We start from the raw sequence: 15,288 nt of genomic DNA on the forward strand, positions 1-15,288 counted from the left end.
TAGTTTATTTTTTAAATGGTGATTTAAAGCTATTCAAGGGTCTGCACTTATTAATAATGAAATTTAGTGATTGTTGTGAACACAGACTTCAAAACCTGGTAATTAAAAACTTTCTTTCAAACGTAATTATGTGTTTTCAAATAAAGTAAAAGGGTTTATAGCACCCCTTTAGCATGTATCACGAAACTGTAACCCCTTTTTAACCACAGTGCTATTTACCTCTAAAAAAAAAACTACTAGGTTTTGAACATACCCATATTCCCCATCCATCGCCATCGGCAGCTCGTTTCCGCCATCCACCCCGCCTCATACTGAAGCTTCTGCATAGGAAGAACAATGCTTGATCAATTAAATGTTTAGCACTATCATCAGTGGCATTTCAATGATGGCACTACAGGCCATTTACAGATTATCACAAAGATTAAATTTTTTCAACCAACTTCACTGAAGTATTTGAGTTTCACAGCCAATCTAGAAATGCAAAATTGCATAAAAACCTGGGTTCCTCAGTTTTGTAGTAATGCATACTGTGGTTCCTGCTATGCATCAAAAACCACACATGCACATTTTGCTTTATTCACCCTGAACATAAAAAACACCGTACAATGTTCACTGTCCATTATAATTTATTAAATTCTTTCTGTTCTTCATACACCTCCTATAAAAAAGAGGAATAATAAAAGCTTCTTAAATACAACTGCTAACATCCATGCAAAATATTGTCCGGGTCATGAACAATCTTTTATTTCCTATATAATACCATAGACATGGTGTGATGCAGGCAACCACCTCCCGGTATTGGAGACTGGATTAATTTCACCAATGGATTTACAGCTGATTATAAAACGTCCAAGGATTTGTTGCCGTAATGCAATATATCATATCAAAGCAAAAAAACAAAGGTGATCTTATGGTCAGAGAAAAGCCAGCTGTTTAAGTGACCTAGTATGATCTATAGTTAGGTTTGTGATTTGATTCTTTGGGGCTTTTTGTTTGTTTGCACTGCTTAATAAATAAAAAAAATAAACCCAACCAGCCAAATTGCAGTTTTCCTTTATGCAAGACACTTATCCCTGGACCATGAGCTGCACACACCCGTGTCCCCAGATGAGCTATAAGTTGGCTAGAACAGAACTCTTGGATAGAAAAAGAAACAGTTGGACAGTGGCCAACTGTTCACCGCACCCAAGTGATTCATATTTACTATAGCTGTTGTAACACTGATTTTAGAATATTGATTAATGATGTAGTAAGATCATGAGGTCACTACCTGCTATTACATCTCTCTCTTTCCAACCAAAATAGTTCCCTAAATAAAAAGACAAAATAGTCTTTTGGGTCTATCAACTCAAAGGATGAGGACAAGACTCTGAAATTAAAAAAAAGTGACTGTCTTAAGTCTTCTGTTTCATTAAACATTTTATTTCTATTCCTTCATCCTCCCTAAAAACCACGCAAAACTACAGTAAATACACAGAAGGAAGTCACCTGTTTTTTTTCTCCATTCTTGCCTGCTTTTGAGTCTCTGGATTATTCACAGCATTGACCAGTAACAAGAGCACAGAAACTTCACTCAGTCTTCAGCTTATCAAAAAGCACATACAGTTGTGGATGGAGATGACAACACATTCTGGTCATACTCCTTTCCAGGCCTTCTACTGCACTGTTCTGGCAGTGCACTACTGCCTCATTTATTGTATTAACATTCTGTTTCTTATGAACCTAGCTGAAAGTGAGTTCTAGCTTTCGTCTCTTAAATCCCTTTTGTCCTAGAGGACCAAGCAGGCATACTCTGATACCCAGTTAAGCCACCTTGGACCGCAGGCAGGTTTGACTGCAAAATAAGACACAGCTGAAGCAGAAGTTTTCGTAAGTACTATCATTTTCATGGACTACTGCAAATATGCCAAATCAGGCAACCACAGAACTACAGTCAAAGCAGGTACCTTGAAAAGACAAGCATCTGTTTTATGCTTCAGGACCCCTACAAACACAGAAAGATCATGATGCACCTGGTTCTATTCTAACAGTTGCTCTTACTTGATACACAACCAACAAACACGTCATTGCAGGTGCAGTTATGCAGATCAATCACATGTCAAGGAGATGAGCTCTAAACCAACATCCAAAACAAAGCAACCCCTTCTGAGATTGCTGTATTTCCTCTCTAGGTACCTGCATTTCTTACCCAGTGACCTATTTCCAAGACATCAGGCCTTCTGAAATTAAGTTTTAGTGGTCTGGACTGTATCTAACAGATACCACTGAGGAAAAAGAGAGGAGATGAGCTAGATGACCACATAAAATACAAAATTGACTTTTTTCCTGCAGAGGAGAGTATATACTGAAAATGGCTTGATGATTTCTTTCATAGGGAAAATTTGTATTTTTCCATCAGCTGAAGTCAAATGTAATTCACATCTATCACTTCTGGCTAAGAAATTCTTGGAAAAAACAGAGAAGTGTGAGTTCATGAAAAAACAAAAACCATTAATAAAAATGTCAATCTAGTTTTTTTAGATATTACAGATACCAGTGTATGAGCTCATAAGAGACACCAGAATTTTAACTAATGATTACTCTTTCTCCCTCTTAATAAAGAATGACAAAGTCTTAAAGGGTGGCTACAAAAAGAATTAGAGGCTCTCTCTTCGTAAGGAGCCACATGGAGAACACAAGAGGCAGTGAATATGAGCTGAACCAGGAAGTTTAATCTTGACATAAGAAAAATATTTTTTAGAGTGAGAACAATCAATGACTGGAATGCAGGGACACGGTAGAGTCCTCATCTCTGGAGATTTTCAAGCTGCAATGGGACAAGGTGCCAGATAACCTCAAGCAGGCTTCCCTACCCATGAAAGGCCAGACTAGATATTCTTTCGAGGTCACTTCCAATCTGTGCTGTTTTGTGATTCTAAGACTATCAAATAGAAAACCTCATAAAAATATGAACTCTTACTCTGAAAAAAACCAAAGACTGTACGAAATGCATACTCTAAATCATCACAACTCCAATCACGCAGAAGACAAGATTTGATAGGTAGTTAACTCTGACGCTATACAACAACCTCCTGCTTAAACTAAAATATTTAATGTTGATAAACCAAAGAACTACCTTCATAAGAGTGACCTTTTCTGAAATCTTGAAACACATTTCCTTTTTATTCAGGACACTGGAAGGTGAGGAAGAAAGATCTCTAGTCTAAAAGTGAAGTCAATTAAAATCAGAATCATGGTTACAGGCCTAGTTTGATTAAAATTAGAAATCAAACAAAACTACTTAGGTCAAGGTGCTAAAAACATGACATATTAACTGCTCAGAAGCTGTCTTCCTGGAGCCTCCGAAACTAGAGAAACTAGGCTGTAATGCCTACTTAAAACATCTGATAGTGATTTACCATTTCCTTAGCAGATGCAATTTTTGACTCAATCCACTTAAGCCAGTCCACCTAAATTCTAAACACACAGGTTAGGAACATGGTGCTTCAGTGATCACTAGATGCCTCTGGCTCTAGTCTTCAGGGTCATGGATTATTTTCTTAATGCTGATATGAAAACCTGGGAGATCAGTTTCTCCCTTTATAGTTCCAGGAACTGACTGATGAACCAAGTTTTCTGGACTACAGAGAAACCTCACTGCTAGACTTGGGCTTACAGTGTGAATTTTTCCTTGAAAATGAAGGTAACCTCTTACGGCTGCCTTGCTGAAACCTAAGGAACAAATGAGCACAAGAAATATCTTTCACAGGATATATTAAACCACAGGAAAAGTTAAGTAAGATTTTGAACATGCTCACTGGTTCATGAAATAAGAAATGTAATGACGGTATGACGCTGCCCCCACAGGAATCATGATGAAGGGATGAGTAAGAGAAACACTTTGTAAAGAACCTGTGAAGGTGGGGAGTAGATGGGGTGTGAGTTGGTAGAAATCAAGACAGGGGACTTCAAACAGCCATCACGAACAGGCCAATTTCAGACAAGAGTTCACCTTTCTTCTAGGTCTTTCTCAGAGTATCTAACTTGTTTCAGAACAGTTTTCTCTGTGTGCACAAATTCAAGAGCACAAATTCACAGAGACTCAGCAAACCACCATAGTTACTAGTTTTTAGGTTATTTCTAGAGCTTGAAGGACAAGCTACAAGGTGACCCTCTGCCCAGAGAAAAGTTTTTAAAATAAAATAGAAATGCTCATATTCTGGCCCTATGAACATAGAGAAATCTTCTGCAATTAAAAAAAAGAATCCAAACAAACTCTAAAACTCCACAAAACCCTGTAAAGATAAAACCAGTACTCCTAGGAACGGATTCCAGTTTTTCAGCGCAAGATAAATAACTTTTCAAGCAAAAAAGTCAAGTTAAAGACTCCTGTGGTCAGAATTAGCATAATTTGGCCCTGTATCTTCTTCTAGACCACATACAAATGACAAAATCTTACCATTCTGCAAAATAGGGTTAGCTAAAATTCAAACTTCTATTGGATGATCCTTTTCAAAACTGAAGCGAAAAGAGAAACAAAGAGTTTTGAAGCTTTGTACATCACTAGTGGCTCAGAAATAGTCAACACAGCAAAGATATGTAACATCCCTTTGAACACTGCTTCATAGGCCTAGTATTATACTTCCCAATCCACAACCACTTAATCCTGTTACTAAAGACTGTTAATCGAAGCCCACAGATCAGGTAATGAAATGAAATGCTAAGTGTACATTCTATGAATTCTTTGAACATGTCTGGGTGCATACAAGACTTACAGAGCAAGGAATGTAGATGTGAATATTGATGCTAATATTTGTTTTAGTCTCAACTAAAGCACACACTAAAGAAAGTTATTTCTTCAAAATATTTTAAATTTAGGATGGTGTGATTGTAAGACAGTGGCTTTCCATTATCCTGGGCAGTTGGGATAACACGGATAAGGATCCAACCCGGACCAAAACCACAGGTATTATGGGAACAAATGGTTGGGAGCACAGAATACAGACCTCAATGACTCTGTTAAGAACTGAATATTGATCCTCATGAGCTTTTTAATTCCAGCACAGTACTAGTCCCTGCTTCTGTTATACACTTCAGCAGTCTCTTTGCCAAGCACTTACACAGCGCAGAGGTATTTCTGCTACCTCTTCAAGTAGCCAACTTGCATCTGGCAGAATATAAACTTTATGGCTCTGCTCTACAAGAAAGCATATGAACTATTTCCAAAGACAAAATGAGGCTGCACTGTGACTCAACAAATAACCCTGCCACAGCTGTGTCTAAATACATCACACAAGTAATGTTCCATCCAGATAATCCAATTTTAGGTAACTGAAAGCTGTATGAAGTGTAACACACTATAACAGCTAGTCTGCATTTCTGACCAGAGCAGACATGCTGTCAATGTCCTCTGATGCAAAAGAACTTGATTTATTTAACACACTCACATGACACAAGCCTATATAGAAAGTGTAACTCTAACAGAAATATGGGTGTTTCGGGCCACTGCTAATGAGTATCAGAATCTTGTCCTTGAACTGTAGATTGAAACCATCCTAGCTCAGCAGGGCTTAAAAGTTTTTTCCATCAAGTGGGTATTTTGTGGCTTGTTTGAGTTTCATGCCTCTACATTCCAGCTGCCACATCAAACTCACCACTCTACTTGGCACTAGTCTTCAAGCTCTTTGAGCAAAGAGCTATCTTACATGTTTACACATTTCTCAGCACAAGAGAGTCCTATTCTTGCCTGAGTCTTCTGGAAAACAACTGCTGCTACAGGGTATAAAACTATTTTCTACCACATATTGGTAAGTTCAGAATCCAGCAAAAAGAACTGACACAAAAAGTCAGAAGCTTTTTAAAAGATACTATATGCTTAAATGCCTACGATTTTAGATAATTCAGAGTTAGCACTACTATTCTGTATTAAAATTGCTAATTAGTACATTGCAAAGCAATTGAATTTTATTCTAGGTGGGAAATGAAGTCTCAGGATGAAGATTCATAAGATGTTTGAGTCAACTTGTTAGCTGACTGCTACCAACAGGGATGGTTCTGCTCTTCAGCCTCTGCTGGCCTAACAGGCTTCTTCCCTTCTACCCAACCCCTACACTACTTCCAAGCATGACCCCTGTGTTCACACTCGTGCTATGTGCAATTCAGATCACTAAATCAACAGAAAATTGACAGGATTCTATGGTTTAGCTTCCTGCAAGTTTAGCCAGATGAGGTGACTTACAAAAGCATGAGATAAAGCCAAAGCAGACAGGCAAAAAAGGAGGAATGGATGGGATCTTAAAATTATATTAGCAATTTCTAGAAACCAAATTTTGGGTCATGGCCATACCTAAGGGCAGTATAAATGTAGATACAGAGCTGCAATGGCTGGCTACTCTTTGCTCAGTAGTGCTGCTTACGTTTTTTCCCCCCCAATAAAACAGAGATAGGCTACCTCACCTTTTCCATAGGGTAAGGGTTTTAAAAAAAAGTTAAAATCAAACAGCTCCACATCTTATGCCACCTGTCTCCATAGGATAAGCACTCCTAACTACAAGCATATGACGTTACAGGGTCAACCAGGAAGTCCTATTTTGCACTTAATTCTTTGATGATATTTAAATCAAGAGAAATGAAATTAGCTGAAGGATGCTTGAAATAACAGCTGTCCCCAAAAACACCCAACACCTCTTCCATGTCCTGCAAGTAAAGACAAGAGTGTAAATTAGGAGAGAACAAACTTCAAAATCTTGTGCAATTTAAGTATTAGAAAAAAGAGTTAGTATGAGAAATTTAGAAATAACATTTGTCTAAAATATGAGTATCCATGGCATTGCTAGAAAGGTGAAATACCATACAACTCACATAAAACATGGAAAAACCCCAGAGTCCTTAAAAATCAAATCCTTATGTGCAGATGACTATTCTAAAACTATGTTCTGTGCATACATTCATTTGAGCTTGACAGCACAGAAATGATGCTCTGAGAACCTTCGGTTCAATCACTCCCCTCAGAAAGAGATGTTGGAACTCTTTGCAAAACTAATCCAGTTTACAAAATTACCATTTTTGCAACTTAAAATGGTCCTTATTTCAGATCAGTTTAGTTTACAATCACAGACTAATACTTTACACACAAGTAACAACTAAGAAATTACAGATTTCTTTTCCTGGCTAAGTGTCACAATAACACATGAAGCAGTTGTACAGCAGGTAACTGTTTATATGAGCTGTACAAGACAAAAGTCTATCTTTTCACAACTAATTTGGGAGTCTGGGACAGACAATTGTTTTAATTGTCACAACTTGAGGAAGCATAAGGTCCAGAAACCAGGATCACTGTACAAACCACACCAGCTTTGAACAATCTGTTTTCAGATTATCCTTTTTGCTTTTATACATGGCATTTAAGATGGTTAATTTTTTGAAAAATAGCAAGACAGATTTAACTTGAGACCAATTGTCAATTCCCCTCTAGGAACAACACTCAGTGGCAGCTACAGTATACTTAGAGCTTGTCACAAGTAGTGGTTTAACTTGGTTGAGTTTTTCTTCTGCTTACAGAAGACTGGCCTTCAGTTTCAACATTTCTGCATTTCTCAGTAGAGTCATGACTTCCCCAGCCCCTTCAGAGTTCTTCAGTGATGAGTAGCTTTTCTTCAAAAATGTTCACTGCTATATGTAACCATGTACCTAAATTCACATTTTAGTTCAAATATCACTTCTTTGACACAAGGGCTCTTAGTGCCACAACACACTGATAAGTTTCAGCAAACTTCATCTACTGGCTTCATCATTTATTTTCTGTGCTTAAATTCCTCTGGGGCTTCAACCACGAGAGGACTTGGCACAGTCACAATCTTTATACCAGCTTCTAAATGCCTAAAATCCAGAGTAAAAACCATTAAGCAAAATCAGAATAAGAAGCATAGTTTGTGGAATTAGGACTCTAAATAGCAACACAGTGAATGGATTGTAAATGACCAAAAAGAAATGCTCTCTTGGACTTCAGTATCTAAAACAATAAACAAGATGAGCTTATGAGCTGGGTAGTCTTCCTTCAATCCCCTCTGTTTAATATTTGAGAAGAGAGAACTATGTCTCTTTTTTCTTTGAAAATGAAGTCTGGGATGTTAATTTTCTACCTAACAAATGAACAGAACTTCTTTAGCAGGTTTTTTGGTCTGGGCACTGGATTGTATGACAATCCAGTCCCACAACTCCTGTCTTCCCCAAGCAGCCTATGGTAAGACATAGGCCAAGAAGTCAGTAGGTAGCATAAGTAAACCATGATCCCCACTCCCAAACAACGAGAAGAGTTACTGCTGCTGAATGATTTAGGACTTTCTAAGACTTTCCAGTCACAACTGAAACACCCTAAGCTAAAGAAAAACTTAAAAAGGCAGAAAAAGTGAGTAAGTGGGGGTATAATTATTCAAAAAAAGACAACTGTAAAATTTTCATGACATGACCAAAGCAAGGAATCTGTGGATGTTGTGAATTTAGTAACATCAAATTCAGAGGAACTGTGCTTGTGAAAACCTCTGACATACACTACCTTCAGCTTTCCCAGACTTCAGCCCAGGAGATGGGTGAAATCCTTCGGAAGAGACTACATCTTTTTGATTGAATTTAGGTATTTGACTATACACGTGTGTATGGGTATCTGTATGTATGTGCACACACAACAAACTGATCTTCACTGCTGACCAACATGAGTGCTCGCTACCCAGACCGACCACTTTGGCAGTAGTGAATGGCATAGAAACAAATCCCCGCTCTGGGCCAGTGCTGTAACCAAAGTAATGAGAGGGTACATGCAGTTTAACAACATCAAGCATAAGGTGCTGCACCTGGGTGGGGGCAACTCCCGGAATCAATACAGGCTGTGGGATGAGCAGATCAAGAGCAGCCCTGAAGGACTTGGGGGTGCTGGTGGATGAGAGGCTGGACATGACCCAGCAATGTGCACTCACAACCCAGAAAGCAGTCATACCGTGGGCTGCATCAAAAGCAGCATGGCCAGCAGGGTGAGGGAGGAGATTCTACCACTCTGCTCTGCTCTGCAGAGACCCCACCTGGAGTGCTGCATCCAGCTCTGGGGTCCTGAGCACAGGAAAGACACTGGGCTGTTGGAGCAAGTCCAGACAAGAGGCACCAAGGTGATTAGAGGGATGGAGCACCTCTCCTATGAGAAAAGGCTGAGAGAATTGGGATTATTCCACCTGGAGAATCGTGGCCTTCCAGTATGTGAAGGGAGACTACAAGAAAAAGGGAGAGAGACTATTTACAAGAACATGTAGGGACAGAACAAGAGTGAATGGCTTCAAACTAAGAGTACATTTAGATCAGATACCAGGAAGAAATTATTTTCTATGAGGATGGTCAGGCACTGGTACAAGTTCCCCAGAGAAGCTGTGGATGCCCCATCCCTGGAAGTCTTCAAGACCAGACTGGACGGAGCTCTAAGCAACCTGGAGTAGTGGAATGTGTCCCTGCCCATGACAGAGAAGGTGGAACTAGAAGATGACCTTTGAAGTTCTTTGCAACCCTGACCATTCCATGATGATTCTACGATGAAGCTGGGGTTTTTTTAGGAGACACACCTAAGGCAGTTGTGCTTTACGGTCAACCCAATGTTATCACTGAGTAAGTGTTGATCCTGCCAAGCTTTTCAGGGAAAACAAGAGAGAAGGCATCCACTTTGCAAACGGTAGATTATGTCAGATACTAAGGAGGACTCTACTCACACAGGGGCAGCAAAACTCTAAGAAATCAACAACTTTACCAGCAAAAGCACTGATAACTACAGATTCAGTATTGAAATAGGTAGATTTTCTGTTCATAGCAGCTTTTGAATGACGTTAATTTTAACTGACATTGCATAGTCAAGTTCCCAAATGCTTTTCTGACATTGCCTTTGAAACTCTCAAAGCTGCAAAATCTTTTTTGAAGTAAAATCTTCACAACATAAGGCTTCTGTGCTTAGCCTTGAAGTTTCAAGTTTCTACTCAAGTTTTCTACATCTTTCGTAAGTCCATGGATATTACTTTTTTTCATCAACTCAGACCAACAAGACTAGGAAGAATCAGATGAAACTAGCAAGTGGAGAGATCAAAAGAAATGGAAATATTTTTTCATCTATTGCCTAGTTTATTTGAAGATTATCTGACATTAGATACCAAGGATTCTAAAAGTCCATATCTGTTGAATAGATAAATGGAATAAAAAGATATTCTATTTTTTTAAGGTAACAAACTACAGAAGCTCAGAACATAAAGGGAAAGTATCTTGGTATATTTGTTTATTATTAACAAAACAAAGTTCTGATCTGACCCAACATATTATCAAGTTTCCTCCTAGATTCAGAGAAAAATAAAAAGAGCACAATGTTTCTGTGTTTTCCAGGAAAAATATAGTTCTAAGATCTTGGGACAGAACAAAAGTGCTCTAATTCTTCAAGATTCTTCAATTTAAACTCAAATCTGAATTGTATTCTTGGCCTGAAGAGGTCCTACATTGGTATTTTAAGCACCTCTGATATAAACCCAACAATGTTACACTGCTGCTTAGTGAAGAGAAATCAATACAAAATGGCTACAAAGCAAAAATGGCCTATCCCAAGCAAACAACTTGTAAAACTTGGGTTAAAAATCAACTATAGAAGTTACAGGAATCATTATGAAAGGACAACACTTAAAACTTCAAATCAGCCAGAAATTACAGTAAAAAAATCATTACAGCCTTACGTCTCCCCTGCTATTGGTTTATTAAGAGGATTCTTGGAACTGCTTACCAAATAATGGAATTACAGCATGAAAATCAAGGAATGTGACTGAAAAGGCACTATGAGAGGCCTATGCTCTAATGTTTCCTGAAAACAACAGGGAGATTCAGAGATCAGGAACAGTATCCTTTCAGTATAGGTCATTATTTTAGTTCTTTACTTCAGCTGGGAGTTGCATTCAATAGCACAGAATGGTAAAATACACTCACACTACTTGGAAAACTGCACTAATCATTTACCTTACATGCCATAGGGTCAGGGGCTTTCCTGTTGATAAGAATTACCAGCAATTCCATTACTTCCTTCAAAAAAGCAACAGCTTCTAGGTTTCCGAAATATCTTAAGTGCAGTACAACCATTTGTCCAAGATGTTGACTCATCGTGCCCTGAACAAACACCTGACCTGAGACAGCTCAAAGAGGTGAAGTCATGAACATGGTGGACTGAACTTTATTTTACTTTGGACATTCACTGACAACTAGAACCTGACAAAATATACTATCAACAGTCCCCAGGATCCTGCCACCACATACCTTACCCTGCCAGAAGACTACCAATCTCTATGTTAATATGGAAAAACCTTAGAGCAGTTCTTGACCCTACTCTGCACAGGTTCAGCACTGACTTTCCTGCTTTGGCACTCAAACCAATTCACCTGCATTTGCAAGAATGGCTCTGCAAGGTACCTGAGCAGTGTCTTCTCCTAAGAGAAACCACCTTTCTCTTTTCCAGGATTATTTACTTTCATAAATCAAGCAGCTGAAGAGACGTGCATTAATTCAGGCAAACCAAATAAGGAGGTTACAACCAAGAACTCCATTACACTGGAACTTGGTATTTACAGACAGCCAGTAACAGAAAGCAAAACCAACAGAAGAGTTAACCACAGCATGGCTAACCTTTACTTCTGCTAGTAACTGAATTTCAAGTCACCAGGTTCAGCACTACTAAATAGGTAGAATACCAACTGGGAAACCTGAAACTTTGAGATAGGAAAGGAGTTGCTTTCCCCAAAGGCTAACACTGAAATTCAGGGACCACAGTCTGCCTAGGCATTTAAAGCAAGGAATATGGAATATACAATCCTTGCTATGGGTATACCAAACTAAAAGTATCTCCTAGGGGAATTTCATGGCCACACATTCCTTAGCTACAATAGCAGGAGTCCTTAAGTCGATTTTGAAATAAAAGCCACAGGAATGGAAGTTATCATTACAGCCCAGAATTTAAAGCTGTTCTGCACACTCACCTCTCTTCTGCTGAAGACTGAGAAAGAACTGTTTCCTAATTCTGACTTCTATCTTAGGAGCACCAGATACTCCACATGAAATACAGAAGTGAGGGGATCACAGACACGGCAGGCCCTCTTCCCTAACAACATTTTTGTGTCCAATTAAAACGCTGTCTGGTTTCCACAACAGCACAAAAAGCTGCTCTCGGGGTAGAGCACTACAAATACCTATCTTTTAGAGAAAGACACTTCCACAAGTACACTGTAAGACACGTGTCTGAGAATTCCTTGTGATTTTTGTCATCCCCTTATGATTTGCTCTCTTACTTCCAACTTTTTATGTTAACTCCACGGTCACTTTCATTTCTATTTGTTTCCATTTTTCTCCTCATTTTGCTGTGCTTAGGTAAACACGTGGCACAATCACCAAATTAATCGACATTGTATTCTTGAAGAAGGGTTTCAACATTTGGATATTTAGCTCCCTTGTTGTATATATACACCAGGCAAACCTCCTAAGAGCTGACAGATCTCAGTGATAATAATATACCCCTTTTAATTAAAAGAGAAATATATTGAATTAAAAAAACCCAAAACATTTCTATGAAACAAACAATAGCTAACAAATTAAACAGGGAAAGTATGTGGCAGGGTCAGGCAAGTTATTTTCTTCCTGCTTGTCCTGCGTTATTAAAAAAAAGATCTGTGTAATCATATTAATTTTTTTCTACCTACTCAAAACCAGATTTCATTCTTACTTTTTTTTAATCTCTCACGTAAATGAAAGGGATGGTAGAAAGATTGAAAATTTGCCATGAAAATTCTTTCAAGAAGTCATGTGGGTCAAGGGATCAGAAATGACTAACAAAAATTGGCACTCTGTTACAACACACTGTCACTGCACTAGAACAGGCTGTATGAGAACGTATGTGCTATTCAGAAAGATGGACTCGTGCTAGGTTTGAAGGGCCCATTACTAAATAATGTACTGAAAACACACATACTGTACACAGAAAAAATGTTCAACCACTTCACAACTGAGGCTTGAAATATACTGATTTTTTTTCCTATTAGAGCTTTGCTTTTAAAACAATCTTTCTTCAAGTAGTTAAACATCAGTGAGTCACAAGGCAGGTATCTGTACTGTGCCTCTACTAACACTGTCCTACCACTGACCTCCAGTGTGACAGCTTGGGATTATTTACTAACAGGGATTTGGTACATTATCCAGTGGAAGAAATGGACTGAACGAAAGACCAATATGGTGGGAATGGGTAATAACTACATGCTTGAGGCAGGATAGCAAGGAATTTATCAGAGATCTAGATTTCTGTCTGATCTTGGATTTCATTTGTGTTACATGTCATAAACCTTAGTAAGACAGGGCTATTCCAGAAATAAATTTTAGTTGTAACTTCTTGCAACTAATGGTTATTAGGTAACTGTTCAAACCAGCTCTATTTGAGCAACAATTGCATCTACATGAGTAAAGAATTCAGATAATAAAATTACAATCCCTTGGTTTTGCTTCTTTGAATAATGGTGTCAAATTTGAGGACGTGGATTTTAGATCAAGGTGCATAACAAACATCAACTCATCTTTTCATTAGGACAATTATTAACACAAGCAGAGTATTCACAGGCCTGTCATTCTGAAGACTGTGATGTTCATTTTAAAGCATCAGAAATAATGGATTATTACAGCACACAACAGACTTTCTACCAAAAAAACAAACGTGCTGGTGATACTATGTTCCTCTTCCTTCTTAGGGTTAACATGCCATTAGGGCGCATTTCCCATCAGGGGCTTTCAGCTCAGTATCCCAGGTCAAGTCAATAGCAACTGTATAGCAAAAAGCATCAAAATCAGACGAGGAAGGGATCAAGATGGGAACACATCTGTCCCTCAGTGTTGGTAAGCACGGGCTTACTCATCAAGCACAGGTCCTTCCTCTTCCCTTCAGCACACGGGTTATACCCAGCACTATTGCTCAGCAAATACAACTTGTGGCAAGCACTACGGGAAACCGCAGACAAGATACACGCTGCTACAGCGCGGGATGCATTCCAGAGGGCACGGCCGCGCCAGGGCTCGGGCTTCCCCTCTCCTCCCCCTCCAACCTATTTCCCTACAGTGACCCCTCAGCGCTAGCAGAAAGCTGTGGCACAGCCTCGCTCACCCCGGCTCTGCCTGGGGGACCCGTGTTGTGTCTACAGCGCAGGCCCCATGTGACAGACACAGATACAGACGCACAGACAAGACAGACAGACACATGCACAGGTGCGGGGAGGGGCGGGTGACCCGGACACGCGCACACCTGGCGCGCACCCGCGGCGTCTCGCGGGACGGGCGGGGGCGCGCACAGGCGCGCGCACAGGGGTCTGTCCCCGTGTCCCCCCTCCGCCCTCCCGCGCGCGGGCAACCGAGGCCCCCACGCGCCGCTTACATAACGCCGCGCGCCGTTCCCCTTTCCCTTCCCTTCCCCCCGTTCCCGCGCCGGGAAGAGAACGGGAAAGGCCCAGGCCGCGGGCCCAGGGAGGGGCTGTGAGGCAGGGCAGCGGCTGCGGGCCCTGCGTCTGCCTCCGGCTCCCCCTCCCTTCCCCCCGCCCTTCCTTCTCCCCGTCCCCGAGCCACCCCCCACGTCCACCCCACCATGGGGGCCGCCGCGCCGTAGCGGGGAAGACGCCCGCTCCCCCAGCCCCGCCACCGCTCACCTTCCGCCGCGTCCCAGACACACATTCCCGGGGGCGCCGCCGCTGCCTCCTGCCCTGCCGGGCCGTGTGTGTGCGTGCGTGTGTGAGTGTTGTGTGTGTGTGTGGCTTCACATCGCGGCTCCCCCTCCGGCACGGACGGACGGAAGGACGGACGGACGCACGCAACCGCCACCTCCTGCCCGCCTTCTTCTTCTTCTTCTTCTTCTTCCTCCTCCTCCTCCTCCTCCTCCTCCCCAGCGCCGGCCGCGCTCGCCTCTCTCTCGCTCGCTCCCTCCCTCTCTCCCTCCCTCTCCCCCGCCTCGCTCGGTGTCCCCGGCACGGCCCCTCCTCCACCCCCCCGCCCCTTCCCGCGCGCGCGTCACGGGAGAGTCTCGCGCCACCAACCCGCCGCCGCCGCGCGGTCAACAAACGGCGCGCGCCGGGCCGGGCAGGGCCCCTGGGCAGGGGCGCCCCCTAGCGGCATGCCGGCAGGGAGGAAAGCGGCTGGCGGCCGGGGGGGCGCTCCCACCGCGGGCACGTGACAGCGGGGAGGGGCGGGGCGCGGCGCGGCGCGGCGCGAGAGCTCGCGCGCCTCTCCAGG

At 41.5% G+C, this 15,288-nt stretch overlaps 1 protein-coding gene across 3 annotated transcripts in view; it reads right to left on the reverse strand.

Annotated features, from left to right (window-relative positions):
• The window catches only part of REV1 (REV1 DNA directed polymerase), a 57,017-nt gene extending 42,076 nt beyond the window's left edge, over positions 1 to 14,941 (reverse strand). For 2 of the 3 annotated variants that reach the window (XM_082278060.1, XM_082278059.1), the window contains exons 1-2: positions 14,709 to 14,941; positions 254 to 320 (exon numbers count right to left, since the gene is read on the reverse strand). In XM_082278060.1, the coding sequence (XP_082134186.1) occupies positions 254 to 310 (57 nt within the window). In that variant the 5' untranslated portion in view covers positions 311 to 320; positions 14,709 to 14,941. The remainder of the gene's footprint in view (positions 1 to 253; positions 321 to 14,708) is intronic. The other variant, XM_082278061.1, reaches the window with a different exon arrangement.
• Between the last annotated feature and the right edge of the window lie 347 nt (positions 14,942 to 15,288).

Source organism: Coloeus monedula (assembly GCF_965178545.1).
Source record: "Coloeus monedula genome assembly, chromosome: 3".
Lineage (NCBI taxonomy): Eukaryota > Metazoa > Chordata > Aves > Passeriformes > Corvidae > Coloeus > Coloeus monedula.